The 26,991-nt window shown below is 43.4% G+C and overlaps 1 protein-coding gene across 1 annotated transcript; it reads right to left on the minus strand.

Annotated features, from left to right (window-relative positions):
• Positions 1 to 1,243: 1,243 nt before the first annotated feature.
• SMIM32 (small integral membrane protein 32) lies at positions 1,244 to 26,991 on the minus strand. The gene is made up of 5 exons (XM_033073516.1): positions 26,961 to 26,991; positions 11,365 to 11,430; positions 4,506 to 4,634; positions 3,748 to 3,848; positions 1,244 to 3,491 (listed from the first exon to the last, which is right to left on the minus strand). The coding sequence occupies exons 1-5, from the start codon at positions 26,989 to 26,991 to the stop codon at positions 2,967 to 2,969; spliced, it is 852 nt and encodes a 283-aa protein (XP_032929407.1). The 3' UTR covers positions 1,244 to 2,966.

Genomic DNA, 26,991 nt, shown 5'->3' on the forward strand with positions numbered 1-26,991 from the left:
TCAGTACAGTGCTGTGGGGAGCTCCCTGTGGGCACTGCCTGTGCCAACAGCTTGGGCAGCTGCCTTCAAAACCATCTACAACTGAGAGGGTGAGGCCAACATTACGAAATGACATAATAATCATCCATTGAAAGGGTGGCATCAGCTACCAAGTGTCTCACTGCTTCCAGGTGGAAGTGATGAGTTGTTTCTCTGGCCCAGAGGGAGAGTTGGAACCTTCTTTAACATACAGCTCCTGATTCAGAACACTTAGGCATGGGTGTGAAGTGTATGGATGCTCCTCAAAGTGTTACAGGAGTTGCTCATCTTTTGAAAGCAAAGCCAATAATTAAGAATTTCTCTGAATGGGGACCACTCTTCTTACGGCCTCGTGCCCCACATTCCTGGTGTTTTACTCATCTGTTGCATTGTATTGACCTCCAGCCTGCCTTGATGAAAAGCCATCAGGAGGGGAGGTTGCCGCAGGGTTGTGTTCAGAGGCTCCTTTAAAAGGCACATTGAGAAAATAGGATTTGGTAAAAGATGCAGGAATGGTGTGTTTGTGAAAGGGAAAGAACTGTGACTGGCAGAGAGCAAGGGAATGGGATGGAGAATCCATGTGTCATACATCTAATAAAACAGTTCCAGCAAGTGAAGCAATGCCTGTCAGTCCCTCCCTGCTGTGCTTGAGGTTGGAAAGTGGATTTTTGGGTCAGCTTGAACTCTGAGCCTGGTGAAACAGAATGTTTTCTACACATATATTTTGTGCATTGGCTAAAATGGTGGTGGTGCCCCATGCTTGGAAATGTTCAAAGGCAAATGGGAGGGTGCTTGGAGCAACCTTGCATTGGAAAATGACCCTGCCTGTGGCAGTGGTGGTTGGCACTGGATGATCTTTAAGGTCCTTTCCAACCCAGACTGTTCTGGGATTTTACAATTGTGAATATCATTAATAAAATTTTCTTCTGCAATAGAAATGATCCTGGATATTGATGAGAGCAACACAGGGCATGGATAAAGGTGTTCCCAGAAAATCAGTTAACACTCTCAACATGACAGGTTCTTCTGTAGCATTACTCCAACCAAATGTGGAGAAAAATAGGATTATTCTGGAGCTATTCTTGAAGCTTTAAATAAAGAGTGCAAAGCAACATGTGCTCTGACAGGTTCTGAGGCTTTTGCCAGCAGAAATTCTTAGACTAAACTCTTTATGGCTGGTAGCTGAAAACAAGTTGTCATTACTTAAAAATAAATAAGGAATGTCTGATTTGATAAAACTTGATTTATTTAAAAAGGGCTGAGAGAAATACACTTGCATTTATTGTTGCTTTCTGCATTAGAGTAACTTGGAATTACACCTGCTAAATTTGGTTCAGAGGAAATATTGGCCACATATCAAGGAATAAAATACTGAAATCTGTTATGTAGTAGTTTAGCTTATTTGAGCAAAATAAAACATGGTAACAAAGACAGTGACATGGAAGTGTTAGCAACTGTGCCATTTATAGATTAAAAAAGAAAAGGCTGGCAAACAGACTTCCATATATACGCACTTTGTGTTCTTGAGTGCAAACCTGTATGCATGTGTAATTGCATTGTAAAATCTCCTCATTTGGATGAAATAAGTTATGTACACACATATACACACAGCTTCTCTGGTGTACTCTGCAGGTCAAGAACAGGATTAGAAGCAGCATCTGACACCACTTTGAACCCCATTTCAGATGATCCAATACTCAAAATTGCGGCTAAAATAAGGTTTACGACTGGGTGTTTCTGGATAGCTGCAATTCTCCTGCATATTGAGCCATTTGACTTAAAAAAACCAAAACAAACCAGCCCTTTGCCCACTATTTGTGGGAATTCTGGAATTATGGATACTCTTCTGGGGTTCATGCAGCTTGGTCTGGAATTGTGCTGTAACTGCATGTTTGCAAGAAATCAGCATCTACAAAATAGCTTGTCAACTACCAGTGTTAAGGAGAAGCTATTTTTGTTCTGATTGTAGAACAAAATCAGATAGTTAGTAATTTGAAGTGGTGGGGCTTACCAGTGACCAGTGCTGAACCAAGCTGTTGCCACATGGATAATTCATGCTTTTAATTGGGCTAGGTTTCGATGAAGAGCAAGGAGTGGGAATACTGTGCAGTAAAGCAACTATTCCTATAAAGTTGTGTTTTATGGCTTTCAGAACTTATCCACTTTGTGTCCCAAACTTGGAGCACTCTGCTCACCCCTTTCATTAGTTTGCATAACATTAAATCTATTCATTTTCTTTCCCCACTGTTCCCCATCCTGATTATTTTGGTTTCATGCCGTGGCAAATAATTTCCTTTGCAGCTTATGAAAGTTGAAAATAAATTCCTTACATAAAAAAATGTTTCACATAAGTAGTAACTTAAGACTTGATCGATGATGCATTCAAACATCAAAAACACAACAGAATGATAATCAAAAGCCTAAATAAACATTTTTTCATTTTCTCCTCCTGCCTGGCAGGCCTCCCACAACATCATCACACAACTACACAACTGCAGTTCCAGCAGCAGTTGGGGGAAACGGGTCTGGAAAGTAAACTCATCTCAGTGTGGAGCTGTTAGGTAAACACTCTGGCTTTTTACTTTTGATGCTTGGTTTCATAAACAGGGGAACAAGCTCCACCAGATGCCCAAATCAGAGATTGTTGTTAATACAAGTATCCTTGTATGGATACTGAATGGGTAGATGATGACATTTGCATACACACAGAGCTTAATCTGGAATCATGGGGCACTTTTTTTTGCAAAAAACCTGTATAAATTTGCTAAAGCATTCTTTTCATAACAGAGCTTTTTATTTACAGCTACTCAGATTGGCATACAGCATAATTTTCAGCAATCTCCTCCTGCTCATTCCTCTAAAGGGGGTCACATCCATGCACTGGCACATGGAACTAACTCCTTATTGCACAGGGTTTCTGGTGCCTGCTCCTGCTGGAATGAGAAGTGTCAGACAGCTTGTGTCCTCCACGGGTTCCTTGCCTCCCTGAGCGATCTGTCGTAAGGAAGAGTAGCAAAAAAAGAATTTTTCAGCTGGCAGTTTATGAAGAACACAATGAATGTCACAGTCAAGAACAGGAAAAAAAACAGAATTATGTAAGTCACTAGGTCTGGCTTATTTATTTCCCCTTCTTTTAACACCCTGGCTGTCGACATGTAAAGAGCGGAGGAGCTCACGGGTCTCGGGGTGCTGCTCAGGTACGGCGTGTTGGTCTGAATCATTAGGTGAGCTTCAGTGGCACTGGTTGAATTGAGAAATTCACTGTACATGTTCTTGCTTAAATTTCTTCCACAGCAGAAGTAAAGCAGGAGGGCAAACACAGTCAGTCTTTGGCACAGGAAAGAAATAATGTTCCTGCCTGTAAAAGGCTGCAACCCAGCCGCATGTTGTCTAAAACAAGTTAATTCGCTTGCGTGGCTTAGTGACTTTCTTTTAAATCTTCTTGGCTCATATTTACAGCATTTACCCACAAATATTAATCAAAAATAGTACAGGTACCTCGTGTCCTGGCCCTCGTTTGGGGAAATGCGCCGGCTCATCTGCTGGTCAGCAGGGATGTTCTGGGAGCTCTGGGATGTGCCGGGAGCTCTGGGATGTGCCGGGAGCTCTGGGATGTGCCGGCAGCTCTGGGATGCTCTGGGAGCTCTGGGATGTGCCGGAGCTCTGGGATGCCCTGGGAGCTCTGGGATGTGCCGGGAGCCCTGGGATGCGCTGGGAGCCCCGCTCCACCTGCACGGGCTGAGGAAAAGCCTCTTCAGCGCCGGGGCTGGCACCAGGCTTGGGCTGGCAGCGCTCACAGTCCGCGAAGGGCAGGCACGAAGGCTTTCCAGCTGCTTTTCACAAGTGGGATGCACATAAATCCGGGGTTAAGCGGCGTCTGCATGGAGAGACAACCGCTGCCTTGAGATGCTGCTGGATTTGCCGTCGCGGTTCTCTGCCTCGGGAGGCTCCGTGCTGCTCAAATCCTGCTGCTGGAAGCATTAGTTGACTTTCTTAATCCTCTGTGGAGCCAGTGTTAAGAGACAGCCTTCTGCTTGAGCTTTCCAGGCACTCCTTTCATTGCTTGGAGAAAAATAAATGTAAAGAATAATAATTAAAAAAAGAGCGATGTCCCTTTGTTCAAGGAAGAAACACCAGAAGAGCTCCCCGGGAGCGGGCGAGGGTCAGCCGGCTCTTTGGGAGCCTCCCCCGGGCTGGCTCTGCCGGGCTGGGCTCTGCCGGGCTGGGTTCAGCCGGGCTGGGTTCAGCCGGGCTGGGCTCAGCTGAGCTGGGCTCTACCGGGCTGGGCTCCCCCGGGCTGGGCTCTGCCGGGCTGGGTTCCCCCGGGCTGGGCTCCCCCGGGCTGGGCTCCTCCGGGCTGGGCTCAGCTGAGCTGGGCTCCCCCGGGCTGGGCTCCCCCGGGCTGGGCTCTGCTGAGCTGGGCTCCCCCGGGCTGGGCTCCCCCGGGCTGGGCTCTGCCGGGCTGGGCTCAGCTGAGGTGGGCTTACCCGGGCTGGGCTCTGCCGGCCCCGGCTCTGCCCCGCAGCCGCTCCGGGGCAGCGCCGCTCGCTCCGTGGGAAGGGCAGAGCTGGTGATGCTGCCGAGCAGCCCGTGCTGCGGCTGGCACTGACACGATGCTGAAAAGGAAGAGATCTTCGGATAAATCCCGCGAGTGCCTGAGGCTCTGGCTGGAGGTTTTGAGCTGGGGGAGGGTAGCAGAGAACGGGACAAAAAAGAAGAAAATTGCCTCAAAACCTTTCTTTCTTTCTTTGTTTCTTTCTTTCTTTCTTCCTCAGTTCTTTATGGTTTAAATTTAGAGTAATCAATTTTTTAAATTTTTTTTTTTTTTTTTTTTTTTTTACTTCCCTGTGATCCCCAGCACCCTCTCCAGCCTGACAATTAGCATGTTAATTCTTTTTTTTCCAGCAAATTGCTTTATGCTGCTATTAGCTCCTGGCTGCTTGCCAGCTTGCTCTGACAATCTCCCATGCATCAGATAAGTGCAGTTAATACTTTTATTTTAACACATTGCAACTTGAAAAATGGGCAGGGGACAGAGCTGGAGGCGAAAGAAGCGAGGAAGAGTAACTGGGCAGAGGAAAACATCTCCCATCTCCAGCCGAAGGGTGCTGATCCCAGCAAATGCTAAAGCTGCTTATGATGAGCTGTTGCAGCCAACGGTGCCAGTGGTTAAACATTTCACTTAGCATGATAAATGATTCTGCTGAGAGAGGGCAAATGAAGAGAAGAGAAATCTTCTGGTCAGTTAGATTTGAATAAAATCAAACCAACACCCTCTGAGGCCCTGGTCAGCCTGTTCTTTATCTCCTGCCAAGCTCCAGGTGCTCCAGTTAAACCCCTTGTGCCTCCAGCAGCTCTGCTGGGGTGGTAGAAAGCTGACACATCTCTGCCACATTCCTGTTCACATCCTCCTGCATCCATCCTCAGAAAACCCATTGTGTTTACTTACAAGTTTTTACTTACAAGGTTTTCTTGATTTTTGTTCCCTTCTCTCTCTCTCTTCCCCGCTTTCTCAGCCCAAGTGCTCTGACTGCCCCACGCTGCTCTCCAGGATGCTAGCAGAGACTTTTCCTGCCTGCCCCCGGTGCTCCTCCTGGGAACACATCTCCTGCCTGCAGAGCCACAGCAGTCATACCTATTTACTCTGCAGGTTCAAAGAACAGGACGCCGAGGCAGGCAGCCATGGGGGCTGGAAAAATCAACAGAGCCACAGAGTTTGAACTGTCGTGTTGCAATGTCTCCTTTCATGCCTCCTTCAAAGAAGGGAGTCTGTGAGCAGCAGCATGGCAAGGCTGAATGTCTTCCCAGCACCATCCCATCTTCAGCTCCCTCCTCTCTGAACTGTTTTTGAGTTTAACAAAGCTTTGTATCCTCTTTTATTTATTTCCTTTATTGTTTTTTATTAATATGCACGAAAAAAAAGAAGGCATCTGGGGCTGAATCCTACAAATAGTGTGCACAGTCTTAATATTTAACATACAGGTTTTCTGCAAATGTTTCCATCTCTGTAAGAGGGCAAAATGCTACAGAAGATGCATGGGGATGTCACGGTCATTGATGTGTTTCCTCCCTGCACAGAGGTGTGGTGCAGAAGAAAGAGCTCTGCCAAAGGCTCCTTGGCATCTTTCACCTCCATCCCTCCCTGGAGCCCGTGGGGAGCGTTCCCCCGAGCCAAGGGATGTGTCCCTGGCGGTGGATGGCTCAGTGCCGTGGCTGGGGTGGTTCCCTCGCTGCTGGGGCAGGGCAGAGGAGCTGTTTGCTGTGCCTGGTAAGTGCCAGACGGCCCCGTGGGCTGCATCCCTCCCTGCCCACACAGGGTGTCCCTCTGAGCAGCCTCATTCCCCCCTCTTCAAGTGTAGGCTGCATGTAGACACAGAACCAGAATCTTTATGTTTTTCCCTTTTGCTGCTATGAAATGTTCTCTCTCCTTGGAAGATTCCAGTGCTGGGGGCTGAGGATTGTTTCCAATGGTCACAGTGCATCTGCCCAGCATGGGGATAAATCCTCAGGGTGTTTTACAGGAGCTTTGTGTGCACTCAGGGAGTTCAGAACTCCGCTTGCTTTTTGACTGGCTGGCTGGTGCTCGTATAGAAACCGATGAGAAGCCTTGGGAGTAAATCAGATGTATTTTCTGTGGCACTGTATCCAGGCTTAATCTTAAAACAGCTAAATTGGCATAAATAACACCTTAATTGCAAAACTAAGAGCTGATCCTTTCCCTTTGTTCTCCTTAATTTGGAAGAGCATTTAAAGTCTTCAGTTCCTTGTAATTTTTCCTCATTAACTTATTCCTTATTTAGTAGTTTCACTGGGTTTGTTTCATTGGTTTGGGGGATTTCTAAAATTATTTCCCAAGTCTGCCAGTGGCTTATTTTGTTAGTTTTTATGTGCATTGGCAGTAGCACTGCAAGGACAAACACAGCTAGAATTTAATGATAACAAACCTTAGAGTGTTGCAACTTCCTGTCCCGTTTAGAAACTGGGTCAGCACTGCTGGCCCCGAGGACAATTCTGGGGCTGGAAAGGCTTCTGCCTCCTCCTGTGTCAACCCCATCTCTGGGTTTGCCAGCCCTCAGCTACATTCAAAAGCAAAAAATTTTGTTCAGATGTGCTGGAGCCCCAGCAGACCTCAAGGAATTGGTGGATGGTTGTGGTGACTCAGTGGCAGCTCTGGTCCAGCCTTGCCAAGGTGTGAAATACAAAATGACAGAAACTGTCCAGAGCTGAAAGGAGAGAGAACAGAGCCCGTGACCCTCAGCCCCATCCTCTGCCACTCTCCAGGCTGGCAGGACAATCCTATTTGCTTTTGCAATCCTTCAGCCAAGCTCCCACTAAACCCAGCACAAATCTAGCGGGTGGGAATTGCTGGGCGTTCACCCACGCTCCGAAAGGCTGGAGCCTTTCCCCAGCTCCAGCCTGGTAAATAATGCATGATCTCTCTCTCATATGCTTACGCAACCCCTACCACGATAAATACCAACCCAGGGAAATGAAAGTGGAAAGAAACATTATCTTTCTCCGTAATGCAACCATTTACAATCTGCATTACGATCCTTCTGCTCTGCAGAGTGAGCAGCAGTCAGGGGGATGTTTCTATTAGCAGACCAGAATGCAACAAATCACAGACTGTAACTTTCCAGTGCCGCATAAAAGCAGCTTAAAACCATATAAAGGAAAGAAAATAAAAATAATATACAGGGATTATTTCCTTTTTTGTTCACTCTAAAGGCACATACTTATTTCCAGGTGCCTGAGATTCAAATATTTAGGAATATATTTTCAACTGCAGGGCCATAAGACTTGGTACTAGACACCTAATGTGGGGATATCATCTTTGGTTCTTAAATATGGGGCAGGATGCCTGAAGAAATTGGCTCAAGTGCAGAGAAGCCTTGAAAATGTTTTGTTTCAGAAGAGATTGTGTGTATTTCAGACTAACTTCTACCATTAGGTTTCTCAGGTCATGTTTGCACCCTGTAAAGGAGGAGCATTTAGGAAGTTTCCAGGGAAGTCTGAGGCAGTGGGACTGGAACTGGATGATCTTCAGGTCCCTTCCAACCCAAACCATTCAGTGATTCTGCAAAAGGGGGGTTATGTGCATTTCATCAGTGCTGCACCCAGATCCTTTGTTCTCTAGGCTGGGAGGAGTGTAGTGATTGATCCAGGCATTGGATGGGCAATAAGCACCACACACACCCCCACCACCCAGCTTTGCCACTGCTCCAGTGGATGCAGGGAAAAGACTCCAGCTGTTACTGGAATGGTGGGAGCATCCCAGCCTCGAGCCTGCCTTCACTGCTCCAGCACAGGGGGCAGCTCCACGTGCCTTCTGGGGGTTCCACAGGGGTGAAGAGCTTCACCCTTGGGGAAAGGCTGTGTGTAGTCATGCATGGATTCCCTGGCTCCTGACAAAAATTGTAATTTTCTCTGTGCAGTCGCCTTCTTGGTGCATTCAGAAGGCAAAGCACAGCTTGATAGAGTTTCACACAGCCAGGAGATGTGGGTGGGCATCCAGTGACGCTCCTGGGGATGCAGCTCCCATACATCACACATGTACAACACGAGCAGGAGGGTGCTCTGGAAGAAAAAGCAACATGTTTAATTGTAGAGAAAGGTTGTCTTTGGTGCCTCCTTTACCCTTGAACTGATCTCGAGTCAAGCAGCGCTGGTTTGTCAGCTGGGCTGGGAACAAAAGGGGCAGTGGATGCTGTGCTGGGAAGGAGAAAACCTTCACCCAGGTCAGGGGGGTCAGCTCAGTCCTTGGATGGACACAGTGGTGCTGCTCTGCGGGCTGCCTGCATGTGTTGGCTCAGGACCAGGTCAGTCCTGTCCCTGCAGCACAAGGACTCTCCCTGGGGATGTTTCTGCCCCAGTCTGGTGCTCTCTTGGACAGGAAGGCATGCCCAAGGACAGGGGTGTGCAGTAACAAGGCTGTGTGCTGTTCACTGGGTCTGTATTCCCTGTGTTCAACCCCAGGAATTGGGGGTTGAATTTAACTAAGACAAGAAAGCACGAAGGGTTACAACTCACTACAAGGTTTCAGTTTTGAATACAGCTTGCTTCTGGTGTTAGCAGTCCCTCACCAACCTGCAATATGAATAAAAGGCAGTATCAGTCCCATCCTGAATAGATTCTCTGAGGATCAGAAGGGGATTTGGAGAGGCTGTGAAAAACTGTGCTTTTCAGCTCCCTCCTATTCATGTCTCTTCTCAAAAGGATTAAAAGGAGCCTTTCTCCAGGCTGCTGTATGAAACACATCCCACCCGTGTGTATAACCCTCCTCCTGCCCATTCCACTGGCATGCTGCAAAACTTCCTATTTAACTGTATTAAATTAATTGTAGGGAATTCAGATCAGGAGTGGCTGGGGGTCCCCATCATCTCTCAAAAAAGTGTTCAACTCTCAGGTAGAAATCCTCTGTCACTGTCCTCATTCACCCTACATTAATTTTACCAGTATCAGGTGTTTGGGAAAATCTAAGGATTGTTTGTGAAGCTTCACAGATCATCACAGATTTCTTTTATTACATAATCTGTCTTTATTTATGGCTTCTTGCTGGTACAACTCCCCTGTCTGGTGTCAGAGATTTTTTCTCCTCTCTTTCTGAGCCCTGGGCAGGGTCTGTCAGTGGTGGGCAGCTGTGGCTGTGTCTGTCAGGCTGCAGGTGACAGGCTGGGGAGATGGGGTTCCTCTTTCTTCTCTGGTTTTTGGTTTTTGCTCTGTTTCTCTTAGGGTTGGTATTAATTATAAATTCTGAGGGGAGTCAACACCAAGTAATAAGGTGAGTTATTAAACCTGGGTGATGCCCTAGACATACAGAAGGAAGTTATATTAAACCCATGGGTGTACCTGCCTCCCTGTATGCATGTCAAACTGTGTATCTCTGGTCATGTTCTGTGCAACTAGATACCTATTTTGCAAAATTTTAGTTTTCAAACTCCTTCTTAGTTTGAAAAACGGACTTGGTAATACTTCCTTACCCTGCAGGGATGCAGAGGATTATTCAGTAAAGGTGGTAAGGTGCTCTAATGCAGTTAAAAAATTAAAAAAAAAAAACCAAAAACTAAAGAACCATCTAAACCAGGGTGGAAGATGGAGCTGAACCCTGGGGGTGATGAAGCTGAAATCTTAATAAGCTATTGACACTCTCTGGAAAGTTAAACCATCATCCCACTGAAGTACCTGTCCCTCAGTGTGGCTGGCTACTGCTTTAAGACATATTTCCATCCATGATTGTGAAAAAATTAAAGGAAAATCGAACACAGCGTTCCACAGCAGGCCAGGGATTGGGGAGCTTAATTGCTTGTGTGCTGCTTGATAAAGAAAAACAGTTTTGTGATTTCTAATTTGTCATTCAGAACAATCTGACTCAAGAAATCACATAGCTTGTTTTTAACTCCAGGGTCTTTTTTGTGTTACAATAGAAACCTCCTCTGAAACACACAGAGCACCTCTGAAAACACAGCCTGCCACATCCCCATAGCAGGGGATGGTCTGTCCTCAGCATGGACAAGTTTCCATTAACTGAAATCTTGTTTGTGTCCCAGACTGAAGCAAATTATCTGTAGGATGGCAGAACAAAAGCTTTGTTTCAATTTCTTGCTATGAAATTCTTAACTGAGAAAAGCAACCTCTTCCCTATTTTTCTGCTCTCCAAAAACACCTGCAGATGTACAAGGGAAGGGTAGATTCATCATCTCCATTACTACAGAAGAGCTGATATGAAAGATTTGCGCTGTTCACTGAAAATATTCACCCAAAAAGGGAGGCAAAAGGCTCTTACACCTGTAAGTCAGGTTTCTGTATCTGTTTATTTCTTGTTCTGTGGTGGGGTCTGAATCCCAGAGAAGGATTTAATACAGATGCATTTTATTATAGAAGTGACAACGCATTGTCCCTGCCTAAGCAGACCCAGCCTTGAATCAGATGAAACTTTTCTACTGATCCAGATTTCTCAGTCCCTCCACAAACCTTGGTGCACCCTCTCCTTTCTGTGAGAGGTTGCAGGTCAGACCTTTTGGAGAGCCAGAAGAGAAGAAAGCCCAGCTGTCAGGAGAGATGGAAAAGGAGATCTGTGATGGAAAGCCCAGCTGTCAATGCCTGCAGGAATGAGTCCAGCCTTCCTCATCCCCGTGGCTGGCACAGCTTATCCTTGTGAGTCCTCTGCGTCCTCTTCTCCAGCTGTGACAGCTCCGTGCCTTTGGCTCTCGCTGCCTGAGCCTGTAATTAGCAGTAATCAAGGCAAGGTGCCTGCCCACGCTGTCAGAGGGGATGGCAGTGCAGCGTGCTGGAGCAGCCTGTGCTTGGGAAGCCTTGGGAAATGCTCCATGCCAGGGCCAGGCTCACCCATCAGCATGGGCTGGAAAATGCCCTTGGCAAAGCTGGCCTGCAGCTTGGGCTTATAGAATGTACCTGGAAGTAAAACATATCAGGGTGTATTAAAATGTGCATTTTAATAATCTAAAATCCTACTGCTTCTGGAACATCTGCTTCTTCATGGAGCAAGAAAACTGGTTTTAATTTCATTGCCATAATTTCATGGAAATAAATTTGAAAAACTCAAGCTCCACTATCAGTTAGAAAAACAATATTTTCTTTTTCCCATCTGTAACAGTGCTCATAAAACTACATGAAATATAAAGCAAATAGAAATATTTGAAACTGATTTCCCCCATTAGTAAAGTAAAAACTTCACCTGATTTTTAACTTTGCAGAGGAAAGCAGAGTTAGCAAAGAGATGGTTCTTTTGAGGTGATGGAAGACGTTGTTACTCAGTCATATTCCTTGCCTAGATAGAAGCAGATGCATTCCTGCTGTATTTTAATTAGTTCTAAACCTATGCAGGTGAGCAGTACAGTACAGTATTGTTATTAAAATTCATGCTTTATAATCAGAACAGTTAGTACAGTTTCTGAGAACAGCAAACTAAAGAGGTTTTAGCTTTGGTTAATAAAAGTGGAATTATCTAACTCCTGCTATCATTTAACCCATTGCTAAGTTTTTAAGTAGAGAGAAAGGTTGTGATCATAAAGCGAAATTGTTGCATTAAGATCATAAGGAGAAAAGCTGTGATCCTTCTCAAAGGCTACATCAGGCCATTAATTATGAATGCTCATTAATTATAATGGATTTTCTGCCACAAAATCTCTTTAACTGATCTCTTGAACAGAACTTCAGTAGGGCAGCTGTGACAAATGTAGGAGGATTGCCCCTTTTAAAAGGCTGGGGGTTTCTCTCTTGTGGCACCCATACTGAAACTGAAGCAAAATGACTAATGAAGAGAAGAACCTCATTCTTTGGAAGATCAAAGTCATAAAATTCTGTTAATTCCCTTTGAGACAAAACTATCAATTATAGCAAAGAGATTTTTCCCTGTAAATTTTGTTGTATTTTAAAACTCTCTAATTGTTCCCCAAGACCATCTCCCTTTCTACTTTGCTATAAACTAATTTACTGAAGTGTCAGGAATCTATAAATAAAATATCTTTGGACAAAACATCATATATTCTTCTTAATAACAGAAGTAGCACCCTATTCCTCTTTGGCAGAGCCCAGCACAGGCTGCTTGAGAGCTCTGCTGGCATTCAGCTACACAGGATCCATGTTCCTAGAAAAGAGGGACTAAATTTGATATTTTTGTTTAGTGTTTATACTTCTCATCTTCTCTATGACCTGCTTCCTTCTTCTCTTATTGGGGTTCAGGGATTCTTTGCTGAATTTTTGTTTGGGTAAATGTCAGCTGAACTTCTTCAAATCACCCCTCCCAAATGCATTTTTTGCATCCCCATTCTGTTTTGGTGAATCCTGGAAGGTAGGGAGGGACAGAGATGTTTAACTACATGGTCTCAACACAACTAAATTTGGCTGTAGCTTTTAATCTCCCTTTAACAGCAGTTTTTAACTCCTTCAGTTCCAGGTTGTTCCTAGAGCTGCTGCCATCATTTCCTACTGTCTAGTGTTGCAGAAATATCCCAGATCTGTGTGGTCCCCACTCTTGCCTGGGGGTGCTCATCTCTTCAGTTACAAGTTTCTACAGAAGTATTTTTTCCCTTTGATATTTTAGAAAAAAAATCGTAGGAAGAAAATGTTGCATCAATATTTTTAATGGTTATTTAGAGAATGAAGTGTTTGGATATGCTTGAAAGTACTGCTGGGCACCTATTTGCATGTGTAGGTGCCTAAATATCTGAGAAAAACAACCATCTGGTGTCTCTGGACTCAGATCCCCAGAAAATATGTAGTCTACTCAAACAAAGAGAATTTAGGCACATACATTTCTTTTGATGACTTGCTCAACTCTTAATATCTCCCTCTCTAATGTGCAGAGGAGGAGTACACAAAAGTCTTTGAAAGGTTCTGATGCCTTTGTACTGTCTAAATGTGTTTTACAGATAACATTATAGAAAACTAGCAGGAAAAACCATGTATTTTATTCAAGTATTCTGCTCTCCAATTTCAACATCCCTTAGCACTCTTACTTTATAAAATAAAGTACTACCTGGTGCCTAGATAGCATTGCCAATTATTTCAAAATCAATTAATTTCTGAAATAATTTTAAGCTACCTCAAATTACTTTTCCTCCTTAAAGACTAATTTTCTTCCATCCTGTTCAAGCAGAATTTCAGATTTCGTATTTTAATTTCTGTACAACTCCTGGGTTGTCTGTAAGAGAGAATTTGGCCTCAGCATGCCAAAATACAAAGAATTCAAACCATTCTGCTGCTAGGTATCAGCTTTGCTCTGTGCACACCTTACCTGGGACAGAAGACAGAAGCATTAGCACCTGAATGCAGAATATGTTCTGATTTATGCATGGTGTCACTGCTGGAAAGCAAGACAAAATCCTGTAATTCTGAGTAGAAGACCATATTTTGTCAGATTTGGTTGAAAGTTCTTGCTGACATCAAGGTAACCCCCAGTGGGTGATTGCTAGAAGAGTTTTGGGGTTTTTTTATGTTTGGCCACTAGATTAAATGGACACTGAGAAACACTGGTCACAAAACCCCCACTCCTAAACATAAGAATTATTTGAGCTTCTACAGGGCAAAGCCTAGGATGAGAAATTAGTAAAATTACATTAATTTCAATGCTGATTCTTCAAATGTAGGACAACGTCTTGATTCTGAACCTGTTACATGACTTTCTTCCCTCAGTGTTGACAGTATTTAATGCTAAAATTAATGAGATACTCATTGATGCTGGGCCAATTCCCTGACTTGCATATTGTCAATCAGGTAGAAATCCAAATGTTCACCCACTCTCTAAACCATTTTATGTCTCTGACTCCATCAGAAGCACATGACACATCTTGTGGATCATGTGGAATAAAATCAGATATTCTTTCCTTTTCACTCTGATGGAAAGCACCCCACGATTCTCAACTGTATAATCGTTTCCTATAAAATAAAATACTTTATCTGTCTTAATACTGTCACACTTCTGTTCTCCAGTGATCTACTTTTTCCATCTGTGTGCATAACTGCAATCTTCCCTACACCTACTCTATGTATGCTCAAGTGTCAAAATCCAGCTTCAATCATTCCTGTCATCAGTGTCTTGTTCCTGGTGGGGTAGCAGGTAAAATATCACTGCCCCTCAGACTTCTTTGGGACATTTCTGGGCTCACTTTGCAATTTACATGAGCTATCAGAAATACAGTGTGACTAGTTTTGCGTTGGTTTTTGTCACCTGAAATGTTCCACTTATGGAACAACATGGTATTTTCACTGTGTCTTGTTTCCATCATGACTGATGCTGCAGCGAAGCATAATTTCAGGAGATATCCACATTACCCAAATCCTATGAAAGTTGACTTGCTGTTTCTTATTGAGTAATTCTTTGTGACTCATCCTTTGTTCTCTGATACAATTTTTTTCACTCGTTTGCAGAATATTGTTCAGACAATTGAGCTTGCTTACTCAAATCACCATCTTTTCTGGTGAAGCAGTGCAATCACTTTCCCCTTTCACAAAGCCCTTACAAGAGAATGAGGTGACCCATAAATTACCACCATCTTATTTGCCTTAAAATACAGATTATACTTGACTAAACAAAACAACTGCAGGAAAAAAGAAACCCTCCTGGAAGCTGTGCATCTTCATAGTCTGATGTGACAACGTGCTTCTCCCGCTGAGCCATGACCTACTTTGCTCACAAAATGCTCTCATTACCTTCCCCCAAACATGAGGCTGTGGGAGCTTCAGGAATTTTGTACCTCGAGATCCAGTGTCAATCACTGACAGTCCTGCAATGTGGATTTCCTTGTGAATCCCTGTGTCAGGGGCCGTGCTGCTTTTTGTGTCTCATGTAAATAAAATAACCCCTCTTCTCTTGCAGCTGTTTATCATTTCCTGTCTCTGCTCCAGATTCCAGGCTGCCCTCAGCATCCACTCTTCAAATTCACAGCTGGATAAATTTTGCCATGTCATGAAAGATTCTGATACCTTTTTGGACTGATTTATTAATCAACCTAATTAAAATCTTTTAAAATCTTTTTTTCTACCCAGTCTACTGTGTGCATCAAAACTTGGTAGGATGCCTGCTCATGGAGAACAGGAGGCAAGAGTTTAAGCATCAACAGCTGTGGGAATGACCTACAATATGTGGGACATTTGGTAATTATCCAAGTTCTATTATGTAAGACATAATATCATGCAGTTCTGTTAAAACTTGAAAGTAGAGAGAAGGAAAATGATGGCTAATGACTGATGGCAAAGATAAAGATTCTTAACTGTACATTCATATTGTTTGGATCTTTTAAAAAAGCCTAAAATTTGCTTGTTGAATTCAAATTTGTTGCAGAGCAAATGCTTGGCTTTGAAGAATGTTTATTGATAAAAGAAGAGATGTTTGAATCATAAATATCCACAGCTGAGAATGATTTACAAATGTATGAGTGCAGGGACTGGCTGTGAAAGAAAGCCTGTGCTAGGATTTCTCCGCTCTAGTTGGAGTAGGGAAAATTTCTGATGCGTGTCAGAAGACAGAAGGGTGAGCTGTGGACTTTCAAAACCCTCCCACCCCCAGTGTGTGGTATTTGATGTCCAAATGAGGCAGGCATTTATACTTGCAGAGGGTGAAGTCATCAGAGCAGAACCAACTTAGAGCAGGGAGAGCTGTGAAGTTATGTGTTGAATAGATCTCAGTAATGAAAAATTAAGTCAGTCTGTCCTACGAGTTATGGATGTTGAATTGGACACTACAGGGAAAGAGTCTGTGTTGGAAAGACTATCCACTCCTGGGATTTCTACAAGGAATTTCTTACCCCAAAATTATTCATTGTTATTGGGCCTTGTTATTGGAAAACCAGCTCACATGCACAGTGTTTAGAGACCATTAATGAATTTACAAACTCTCTCTGGGAACTGGTTCAGTATGTCATTTCCTCCCTGATTCTGGAACTCTGAGTAACATTAAGGAGTCTCACTGCACATTTTTCAACTTGAAATTTGGATACCACTATACTGTTGGGAGGTAGAACTGTTTCATAATAATATATACCATAATTTTTGAAAATATGTCATTGTATTAAGATGTGTATGGAAGTGGCAGAGTGAAGGCCAAGGTAGAGATCCTTGGTTTGACACTACAGCCCAAATGAGTCCTGAAGAATTCTGTTCCAGTAAGGCATAATCTTCCACATTTTAAATGCTCAGAAGTTGCCATTTGCCATAGTTCTCAAACTCTTTGCTTAGTACTTACAAATTCATTTTGTATTGTAATTTGCCTACTTAGGGTATTGCTTTACTTGGATTTACAGAATTCACCCTTGCATGTAGAAAGAAGCTGTTTGTGCTGTATCTTGTAATCTGTGTACTTGAGTTAATACATCTTTTATCATTCACAGTTCCAGACATTCCCCTGGTGAAGCTCAGCAGCTGTATTTTCTGAAAGCAATGCCTGAATCAAGGATGAAAATTGTGCTCTGAGTTATGAGAAACACACACAGCCCAGCACTGCCCTTCCTCAAGAAACTCCCAGACAGCTGTTGGAGCATTGCTGTGCTGTCCCTGTACCACATGCCACACACTGTGTGAGAGAACTTTATAAGAAATAAGTGACATACAGTAAATAACTCTTCTCTGAGCTTGCAGGAGCCTTAGGATCTTCCATGGCAGCAGAGCCAAAAGGTGATGTCCTGTGCTGTTCTTTACCAGTTGGCTGAGGTAAAAGTCTACTAGGATATGCAGAAATAAAAAAGGAGAGGATTCTGGTTTATAGCTGAAATCAGAGTTTGCCACTGGAGGACATTTATTAGAAGTGGCTCAGACATGCTTGCCCTCCTTATTTTGAGTTTTCCCTTTCTCTGCAGTGGAGTTCCTTAATTTCATCAGGGCTGCTCATGTTCTTAAGTACAAACAGTTCTAAGTGAGGGTGAGAGAATTGTATCTTAATTCCTAGACTGTTTCAGACCTCTTTGTCCATCCCCTAAAATTTTTATGCCACCAGAGTAAAAAACTTCTTTGCATCAAAAATCTTCATCTTAGATAAAAGATTTGAGCTGCTGTTTAAAAAAAAATAAGTGACACTACCTCTCATAATGCTGCAGATTCACTTTGCAGATATGCAATTTTCATTCTATTGAATTTTTTGACATATGGTTATGTAAAATATCTAATAGCAAACTCTATCCATTTACACCTTCCAGAAGGCAGCGACTTCAGAAGTTAATGTGGGATTATTTTTAGCATGTATTCAAGTTTATTCATGCTGAAAGGTAGTACTTATCTTTTGTAATTTTAGAGTAGTTATTTGAATAAAAACATGAGTATAGCTCTATTTTAACTGTCATGTGACATCTGGGAACTGGCTCAAACCTCTCTCTTGGAGAGGTGGAAATCTTAGCAGTTTTTCTTTCCAGTATCTCAGTGGTACACACAATACCTGTGTATGTGTTGAGACCCATGTCTGTAAATAATGTAACAAAATATGAGTAATCTTCTATGTGCTGAGAGAACATTATACCAGAAACAATGAAAGCATCTATCGACCAGAGAAAGTGCAATTTTCACTGTTCTTTGTAGGAAAAGCTTGTTGAAGTTAAATTACCCCTTTGAGTACAAATTCCATCCTAAGCTGTTGCTAGAGATACTGTGGCTGAGTATTTTCCCTCAAGCTGGGTAAATATTTCTGTTAGCTAGCTGAGCCCTTTTTCAAGTGCAGAGATGATCTGTGCAGAGGTTGCAAGTTTCTCATGTTTTGAGGTCACTCTTTATGTAAGTCTTAGTTGTTCCTACTCTGTAATGGAATAGTGAAAAACAAGGGGTCTGCAAATTTAGTGTGTAATATTGGTGGGTGGAGTTGAACTGTTTGTCTGAGAGGACACACAGGGATTTGGCTGGGGCAGGTTAATGCAAAGGCAACAGCAGGAGATCAGCAAAATTTCATGGAATTTTATTTGTTCCAAGTTTGATTTACAGGAAGAGGAATATAAACCTCTTACTTTGAGATTATTGTGGATCTGACACTGGGAAAAGCTTTGCAGTATAAATAATAATTAAGTTACAGTGATAATGAGGCTGTAGTTACTCAATGCCAAGTGATCTTTTTGCCTTTGCAGGCGATGCACGATTGTACATTTTGATATTCTAGATAATCTGAGTTGCTCAAACCTTGGGGTCTGCTTTGATAGGTCTGTGCTGTATCATCCTACAGAAGAAAATATACCAATCTTTCACAGTCTCTTTCTCAAGCAAACATGCCATAAAAGTATTGGTGGTACTGTGTCCCTTAACAGTGATGTTTAGAGTCATTTTATGATGTATTTCTTCTGCTGGTCTACATTACTATTCAGTGCATTTTGAAAATATTTTCCAGCTCTGAGTCCCAGTGAACCAGCCCTGAATGTGCCAGTTCCCTCGATGAGAACTCTGAACCCTCAGGCAGTATTTGGCAGTTCTGCCACACAGCTCAGTCCATCACTGGAGAGCAGATTCATGGCAGTGCTTCATGACCTGACCAATGCACAGGAACGAGAGAGAGTGTGCTCAGCTCCCCCCTCACAGTAGCAGAGAAGTACAACAGAGCCATTCCTGCAGGATGCCACTGTTTCCTTGGACCATGAGCTGTGTGTGGGGTTGAGACAGGCACAGCAGAACTGTGCTCTGACAGGGGAGGCTGGACCTCAGCTCCTTCCCAGGGGTTGTACCCACTTCCTGCTGGGATCCCAGCCACTACACATGCCTTGAGATCTCAAATCTGGTCTGACCCCCAACAGATATGGGGCAGAGTGGGTGACTCCTTCAGCTCCCATAAAACTTGAAACAGCCTTTAATTTCAGCAGGTTGAACCCACTACTGGCTGCAGATTTGGTGTCAGGGTGGAGAGGAAATAATAATTTTGTTCTTATGAGCTGCTAATTTTCACACCAACTGTGTGTATCTTCTCCTAATCCTTTGCCTGAATGGAATATTTCCATCACTTGTTATTGGAACTAATTTCAGAAGACTGTAAAGAGATCCTGAGCTGAGTGATCTATTGTAATTCACTGAGAAAAGACTCAGCAACCTACATGGATACAAAAAGAACTGAAGTAAATCCTCTTTGTCTCAGTTACAGGTCTTTTCTCTTGAGTTTGGAATTTCTTAGTGAGAAGCTCCAAGAGATGTTCCCTCCCTCTTAGCATTGCTGCTGCAAAAGAAATAAACTTTGGTAAAAAATTATTTAAATGGAGGACCCGTTTTACATGGATCCTGTCAGCTTTGTTGCTGTTTCTGATCACATTGGTCTAGTGGGAGGTGTCCCTTCCCATGGCAGGGGGTTGAAACAGGATGGTCTGTAAGATTCCTTCCAACCCAAACCATTCTATAATTCTGTGTCCTTTAACACTCCTCTAACCCACGTCTCATTTGGAGAGTGGCCACTTGGGCAGGTTGCTCCTGGGAGTGTCAGGATCCAGCCCTCCAAGTTTTACAGAGGTGGGATTCACCAAGGAGCCTTGGGCAAACAGAAGAAACACCTCTGTGCCCAGCTGCCAAGTCAGGACAAGCACCCTGCTGGCTATGGAGAGAAACCAGACCTGTATCTCTCCACCAGCTTTGGGACACCCACTGGTGCAATAAGATGGTGGAGTCTCATAATTCTTTGATGTTACAAACAGTTGTTTTGTGTTGAATCTGTCTTTCTTGGGAAGGTGTCAGTGCCATCCCTCCTTCCTGCCCCTTCAGTGTCCAAAAATGCCCTTTCAATCTCAGACTGAAAGCACAGACAAAAAGGTCTGTCACTGGTCCACCCTTACCAAGAGCCAGAGATACCCCCCAGTTATCTGAAGAGCTGCATTTTTGATCCCTCCTTGAGAACATCTCTTCTCCTCTCCAGCCATCCCTCCCCATCACCCACCTGTGTGTGCCCTTGCTGAGAACCCAACACCCCTGCAAGAACCACTGTGGCTGCCACTTGATCCCAGCAGAGCTCAGCAACAGCCAGAACATTATTTCTTTACCTTAGGCCTTCCCCATTTTGTTAATCTGTTCATTGCATTAGTAATTGATAAACTGAGGCAATCTCCTTTCTTCTCTTCCCACCTGCATCCCTCGTTTCCCTCAAGGGCTATGTCACTGCTCCTGCATCACTACTCACAGAAATTGCTCTGCTCCTACTGTTGGTCTCTGCATTCAGTTTTTCTGCATTTCTGAAGCAGAGTTTTGGGTGGAATTGCCTGAATCTGGAGAAACACCCCCATGAATCAGACCCATTAGTTCCCAGAAGTTTTATTCTTTTGCTTGACTTCTCTTTATGTATGTTTGGTGGGAAGTGACATGGTGAGACACATCCAAAGAGCCAGTTCTGACATGTCCCCAGGGAAGCCCTGCTGCAGCCTGTGACTTACACACACACACTGGGCCCTGTCAATCCCTCCACTCCTTGTTGCTGACAATTTTAAGTTTGTCAGTAGTGAAAGCAAGGCAGGGGCTTGTCCCTGACTCTGTTACAAAAGTCTTAATACAAAAATTCATCCCAGGTGGGCTCCAAGCACACAGCAATTGGCAGGAGCTGGCAGCAGGTGGAAGGCAGCTCTGGGGCTTTGGAGACCTGTGTTACACATTGCTTTGGTTTTTAGCTTCAAGAAAACAAGAGAGCAGCCCAACATCTGCTTTTGCAGTGAAAATTATAGCAAGCTCCTGGCAGTGCCAGGGTGTTTCTAAATTGATTCTTACTCCCTCTGCATTCTTGTGTGAAATAAATTGGTATAATTAGTTTGTGAATTAACATAAGGTGGAGATACAAAGGGTCTTTGCCAGGTGTAATCCATTTACAGCTTGTGAGCAAATTGTTCAATTAGTGGAAAATATTCACTCTAAGTGCATATGAAAACTGCAGCCAGGATCTTATTCCAAACTCTGTGGCAGCCCTGGAGAGCCCAGAGTGAGTCCAAAATAAAGGTCCATGATGGGTCAGAACCTTCCTTGGACATTTTCACTCTAGACAAGATCTGGTGTGTGCTATGTCTGACATAGCCCCATATTTCAAAGGTCAGGGTGGAAAGTGATTTTTATCCATCTTCATGGCAGTGTCTGCACTGCTGTGCAGGAATGTGAGGCTGGGCTGAGGGCTGGGCTGCGTGTGCTGCCTCGTCTGAGGACAGGCAGAGCCCATCAAGGGATGGCCCTGGCCAGAAGGAACAGGGGCTCTGTGCTTGGACTGGCCTCAGTGGCTCCCAGCCTGGTTTCCCAGGGGCCCTCACAGCCTGGGACACACTAGGAGATGGAGGGGGTCGGTCCCAGTGCCCTGGGACACCCCAGCTCCATCCTCACCCCATCCCCTCTGGTCTCTTGGCTGCATCTGACACAGGACACAGTGGGATGTGGAAGGAAGGACCCCAGAGCAGCAGAGCAGATCTGCAGTGATCTTGCAGGTAGTGTCTTTTTTTACCTCTACAAGAGACCCAAACACCTGAGAAGTTTTAGGGAAAATAGAGCTGTTCTCTTTATTCACTTGCCTCTTTGGTAAAACAAGAAAAATAGGGAAAAAAAATGGATCTTGTTTTTTTAATCTCTGTATCTGGCTTTATTTATACAATCCATCAAGAAGTATCTCATCAACAACAAATTTTAAGCTGAAGTAGGAGACTCACTATTAGTCTTAAAAATTCGTAAAATAAACAGGTTTTGACATGTAATTTGTTGTAGCCAGTGAAAGAAAAATTACCGAGCAAACATTATGAAGAAAATATTTAAGCAACGTAGAAATCAGTGTTCTTTATATGGGAACTTAAACCAGAACCATATATTTTGTGTGTTCTGTTTATTTTTGTGTTGGGTAAGATGAAGTGTGCTGTTTGTATTGTTTGCTTAGGGAATAATTTAAGCATGGCTAAGAATGGAGCATTTGTCGAACAACTCTTTGGTCAGTAAACAGTGTAAGATATTTTTTATTAAACATAGCCCAGCCCTTCCCCTTTCCAGGGATGGATGAGAACAGTAGGCACATGAATTATCTCTAGCAGAAGGACCAGGCTGAACTGAGCAGGAAGAAATGGCTGCTTTGTTTCAGAGCTATGCAGGCATCAAAATGCATTTGCACTGTGAAGAAAAGAAATGAGGGGTAGAGCCAATGCATCTGGGCTCCAGAAAAAATAATGAATATCAAATAAGTGGATGCCTGAGGTACCATTCTCCAAAGGAAAGCAAAAGTAGAACTGGGCTGGTGGATAATAGATTTTCCATTCGTTTACCCAGGCTCATCATTTCACTGAGTTAATTTTGGTACAAAAAGAACAATCATGTCTCTTTTAGAGATCTGCTGTGCACCACTGCCTGCTGAAATCCTTGAATTGCCAATGCAGAGAGAGGCCATGCAGGCCAAGGTATTCCTCAGGGGGAATCACATAGGCAAAATTAAGGAACAGCTGGCTGTGGTATCAAAGGGCAGCTTGGGGCTCTTGGGACTTCTCCCTCTTCATCAGACAGTGCTTGCAACTGCCTGACTCCTGCCCTGACCATTGTGCAAGAAAACACCCTGGCCTGAGTATCCATGGTTAGTCAAACATTGTGGTTGTGATTTTAAAAGCATCTTCTTTAAAACTTATGAACTGTTGAGAAATTCTCTTATAAAAAACAGGTAAGACTGGTGGAAGTAAACACACTGCTCTGATTATTTACTTCTGTTTAAATTTCACAGTTTTTAAAAACATCATTAGTGAAAACCACACTCACAGAAGTGCTATTCAAAGGAACACATGGTACAAGCCATGGAATTTTGCCTATCTTTCCCTGTTTTGCTTTCCCATCCCTCCATTTATTCACCTGCATCTCTCATTGCTTCTCACCTGCAGAGATGAGCTCCCAGGGTGAGCTGGGGCTCCTGGCTTTGCTGCCCTGCAAATAATGAGAAGTCATAGTCCAAAGGTGTTTCTACACAGAGCAGAGCTGTCTTGTTTATGTCTAACAATGCATGTGAAACTTCCAAGTTCAGGTGCAAATGAATTGGTATGTTCTTCATTTTGTCTAATGGGAGCTGTGGTACAAACAAAAGAGATGAGGCTGTGACTGAGCAGCCTGAGCTGGGATCCCAATATGGAACAGCAGATGCTTGAGGTTGTGCTGGGAGATTGGATTCAGTTTGCTCTTCTGCACTGGGTGCTATACAATTGGGAGCTGGGTGAGCCAGACCAAAGCAAAGAGGTGCCAGATGGGATGAGGGCAAGATGATTAATAGAAATACACCAAGCAGCTCCAGCTGCATGTTCTGAAGTGTGTGATTGTCAGGATCAGCTCTGGTTTAGGGGCAAATCTGGTTCTCTGTGGCAGCAGTCCCACAGTGGCCTTCAGAAGCAGCTCACTGTCCACATTGATATCAAGTTGGGAAGTGAAACTGGAAAAGAAATGAAAAGAAAAAGAAAAGGATACACAGGAACAGTCTCCAATTCTCTGAAGCAGGCTGAGAAAGAAGGGCAGGAAAAGAGGAGCTGCAGCAGGAAAGCATTAAATAGAGACCCAGACAGGCATAATGATAGAGACAGACTTTTAGATCAGTAAGAAACTGTGAAGAAAAACCTGCTCAATAAAAAACTGCCATCAGTTAACCACAGGGACAGTATCCACTAAATGACATCATTTACCACTCTGCTTGTTGTCACTCACTATGCTGTAGATCCTATTATTGCTGCTTAATGTGAATCTGGCCCCTGCTGTGCCAGGCACAACACAAAAAGAGGGGGGAAAATAATTTCTTGCCCCAAGGAGTTCATGATGGAGAGTAAGGAGTATTTCTATGAAAGGTTGCATTATCAGTACAGTTCTGGAGGTTCTGGAAGACAGTGACAGGTGGACAATATATTTCTCAGAGTTCAGAGTGTTACAACAAAAGCAAATTATATATATGTAAAGTAGAAATTACAGTTGGCTGAGCACACTACAAGAAAACCTTGGAGGTATGGCAGCTTCATTTTGTTGAAAGGAAGTGATTCATTTTAGTGGCATAGGGAAGCTGGAGATTTCATTAGATTTTAGTAGGCTACAAATTTTCCCTGTTCTAACTCCTGTAGGATTTGGGCTTTCATTTGGAGCCTGACAACCCTTGGTAGACACTCTTGCTTTGATATGGTGGCTGCTTCTAATGAACAATCCAAAAATTCAGCAAGTGATAAGTTCCAGAAAAGAGAAGAATTCAGGCAAAGTCTTGGAATCAAAATTATCTCTTTTTAAATAGCTCCAGGAAGGCTTTATAACACCACTGCATTCTCAGGAGGCTATAGCCAGCCCAGCCCAGCAGTACCCATAGGTTGGCTGGATTTAGGATAAATGTCTTGACTTGTCCTTTGTGCAAGGGGGTTTGTTGTTGATTTTAAGTAAAAATTGTTTGGGCAGGTTGTTGGTGGGTTTTTAAAAATTTTTTTTCTTTTTTTTTCTTTTTTTTTTTCTTTTTTTTTTCTTTTTTTTTTTTCCCTGGTTGGGGGGGGGGGGGAATGGGGTGCGTGGTTTTTTGTTGTTGTTTTGTTTTTGTTTTGGTTTTTTGTTTGTTTGTTGTTTTTTGGGTTTTTTTTCAATAGGAGTTTCATTTCCAGTTAATAGTGATATATTTGATGATAACAGGGAAGTGAATTTGTGAAGGAATGATTGCCAGAAGATGGCTTGTAGCTACAGAAGGTTGCATCCCAAGTCTGAGGTGTCCTTAACTACTCAAATGACAAAATTAACCTGAAACCCAAGAGGGTGTTTCTTCTAAATTCATCTACTCTGGTAAGTGGGGTTGGCTGTTCTTTGCAATAATGGCAGGGTAAGAGACAAAGCTCAATTTCAGGGTACAAATTAACTCCACAAAGCCTTGTCAGGCTTCTCCATATGTAAATGTATGCTTAATTAATACAGTTAGCAGAACAAATTCAGGAATGTGTAACAACACAGGACTAGGTTGCCCTAGACTCTGCTACCAACTCCTGAAAGGAAATCCAAGCTTACCCTTTGCATATAAAATGTATTTTGGAGTCGACCACCAAATGGGTGCGAAAAAGGTGCAAATATTTCAAAGCAGAATATTTCAATGGGAAATTCACAGCAGGTCGTCCAGCCTGGTCAGAAGAAAATACCTGCTCAGGAGACAGAGGCTGAGGCCAGCCCAAGCCCCAGTGCTGAGTTTAGTCACAGGGACACTGCTCTGACTCAGTTTCCTCAATTTAGGGTTAATTTGATTTATTTTGAAGAATGCACCTTATTCCATAGAACTTAGCATATTCCATTTATTTCCACAAGTCCCCATCCGCTGCAGAAATTTCCTCCTTTGTTTCACTGCATTTGACAATAGAACAGAATTTTCCTCTCTCAACTGGCAGATTAACCATTATAGTTAGTGAAAAATACTGTCCAACAGGGTTGAGTCTTCCCACTCAGATGGCTTTGACTTTGCCATGCCTATTACTAATTTCCATTAAATTCAAAATATGTTTTATGCTGATAAAGCTTCTTAAAGCATTTTCTCTAAAGCTGTATTAAAGAAAGTGATGCTTACATAAGTTCTTTGGAATACCTAATGTACCGTGACATTTGCTATAAATATGTGCCAGTTCATTATTTTCACTAAAGTTCACAAGTGGGTAGGTATTGATTACTTTACAGTTAAAAGGGAAAAATCTTGGATACTTGCATATGGTCTGGATAAGCTTGCAAGGCAATCTACTGTTTTCAGTCTGGCCAAGTGGGTGATTATTTTCCTGGATTTCCTACCTTCTATTTCCTCCTGGATTTTCTTTTTTTTTTTTATGCTGGACAGTAATTTGCTGCCTGTAAAAGGTGCTTTACTGTCAGGATTCAGCTAGAAAACTCTCCCCCAAATCCAAATGGGTTTTTCACACCACGGAAGAACCTTAAAATATGTGAGGATGAGAAGAACTTCACAAAAAATGTGAAGATGGGGTGGGGAGGCAATATGAATCCTGGCAGGTGGCTGTGGGTAGAGCTGCCCCACAGCAAATCCCTCCTCTATGGGATGGACTGGATTTATTTGATCTATCTGCACAATGGAGCAGCATCTCACACAATTTCCCCAAATTTCTCTTTGTTTATCTCTGACTTCTCTCTTAAAGCTCGGGCAGCCTTGGGGTGATGGGCTGTTGGTCCAGCACCCACAGTGGGGCAAGGGTCACTTGGGGATGTTTGGCCACACTCTTGCATACAACTTATTAGCCTGTCTGCTAATTGATTGCCTGCTCCTCTCGCTAACAGCCCAATAAAGCAAGTGAAGGGCTGTCAGAGTGGTGTGGTTTAGGCACCTTGGAGCAAATGCAGTGTGCCTGGCTGCTAATGAAGCTGCTGTCAGCTGAAGGACATCGTGCATGCTGCTCTGGGGATGAGCCATCAGCTCTGGGGCACTTTGGTTTGCTGCTTTGCTTTTCCCTGTCATTTTCTCAAAGAGAAATAATTTCCAAGGTCTTGTGTTCTATTATAAAAGTCTATAAAATCATCTTTCTCTGACAAAAATGATTCAACACTGTCCACAGTCTTCTCACCTCTTGCATGGTTCAGGAGGTTCACCACCAT

Source organism: Catharus ustulatus, chromosome 15 (genome assembly GCF_009819885.2).
Source record: "Catharus ustulatus isolate bCatUst1 chromosome 15, bCatUst1.pri.v2, whole genome shotgun sequence".
Classification (NCBI taxonomy): domain Eukaryota; kingdom Metazoa; phylum Chordata; class Aves; order Passeriformes; family Turdidae; genus Catharus; species Catharus ustulatus.

Coding starts and splice junctions, on each gene's coding strand:
- SMIM32 (XM_033073516.1), bottom strand. CDS start 26,991: ATGGTGGTGAACCTCCTGAACCATGCAAGAG. Junction 4,635..11,364: donor TTTCCAGCCCATGCTGATGG/GTGAGCCTGGCC, acceptor CTTCCTTTTCAG/CATCGTGTCAGTGCCAGCCG. Junction 3,849..4,505: donor GCCGGCAGAGCCCAGCCCGG/GTAAGCCCACCT, acceptor TGTGAAAAGCAG/CTGGAAAGCCTTCGTGCCTG.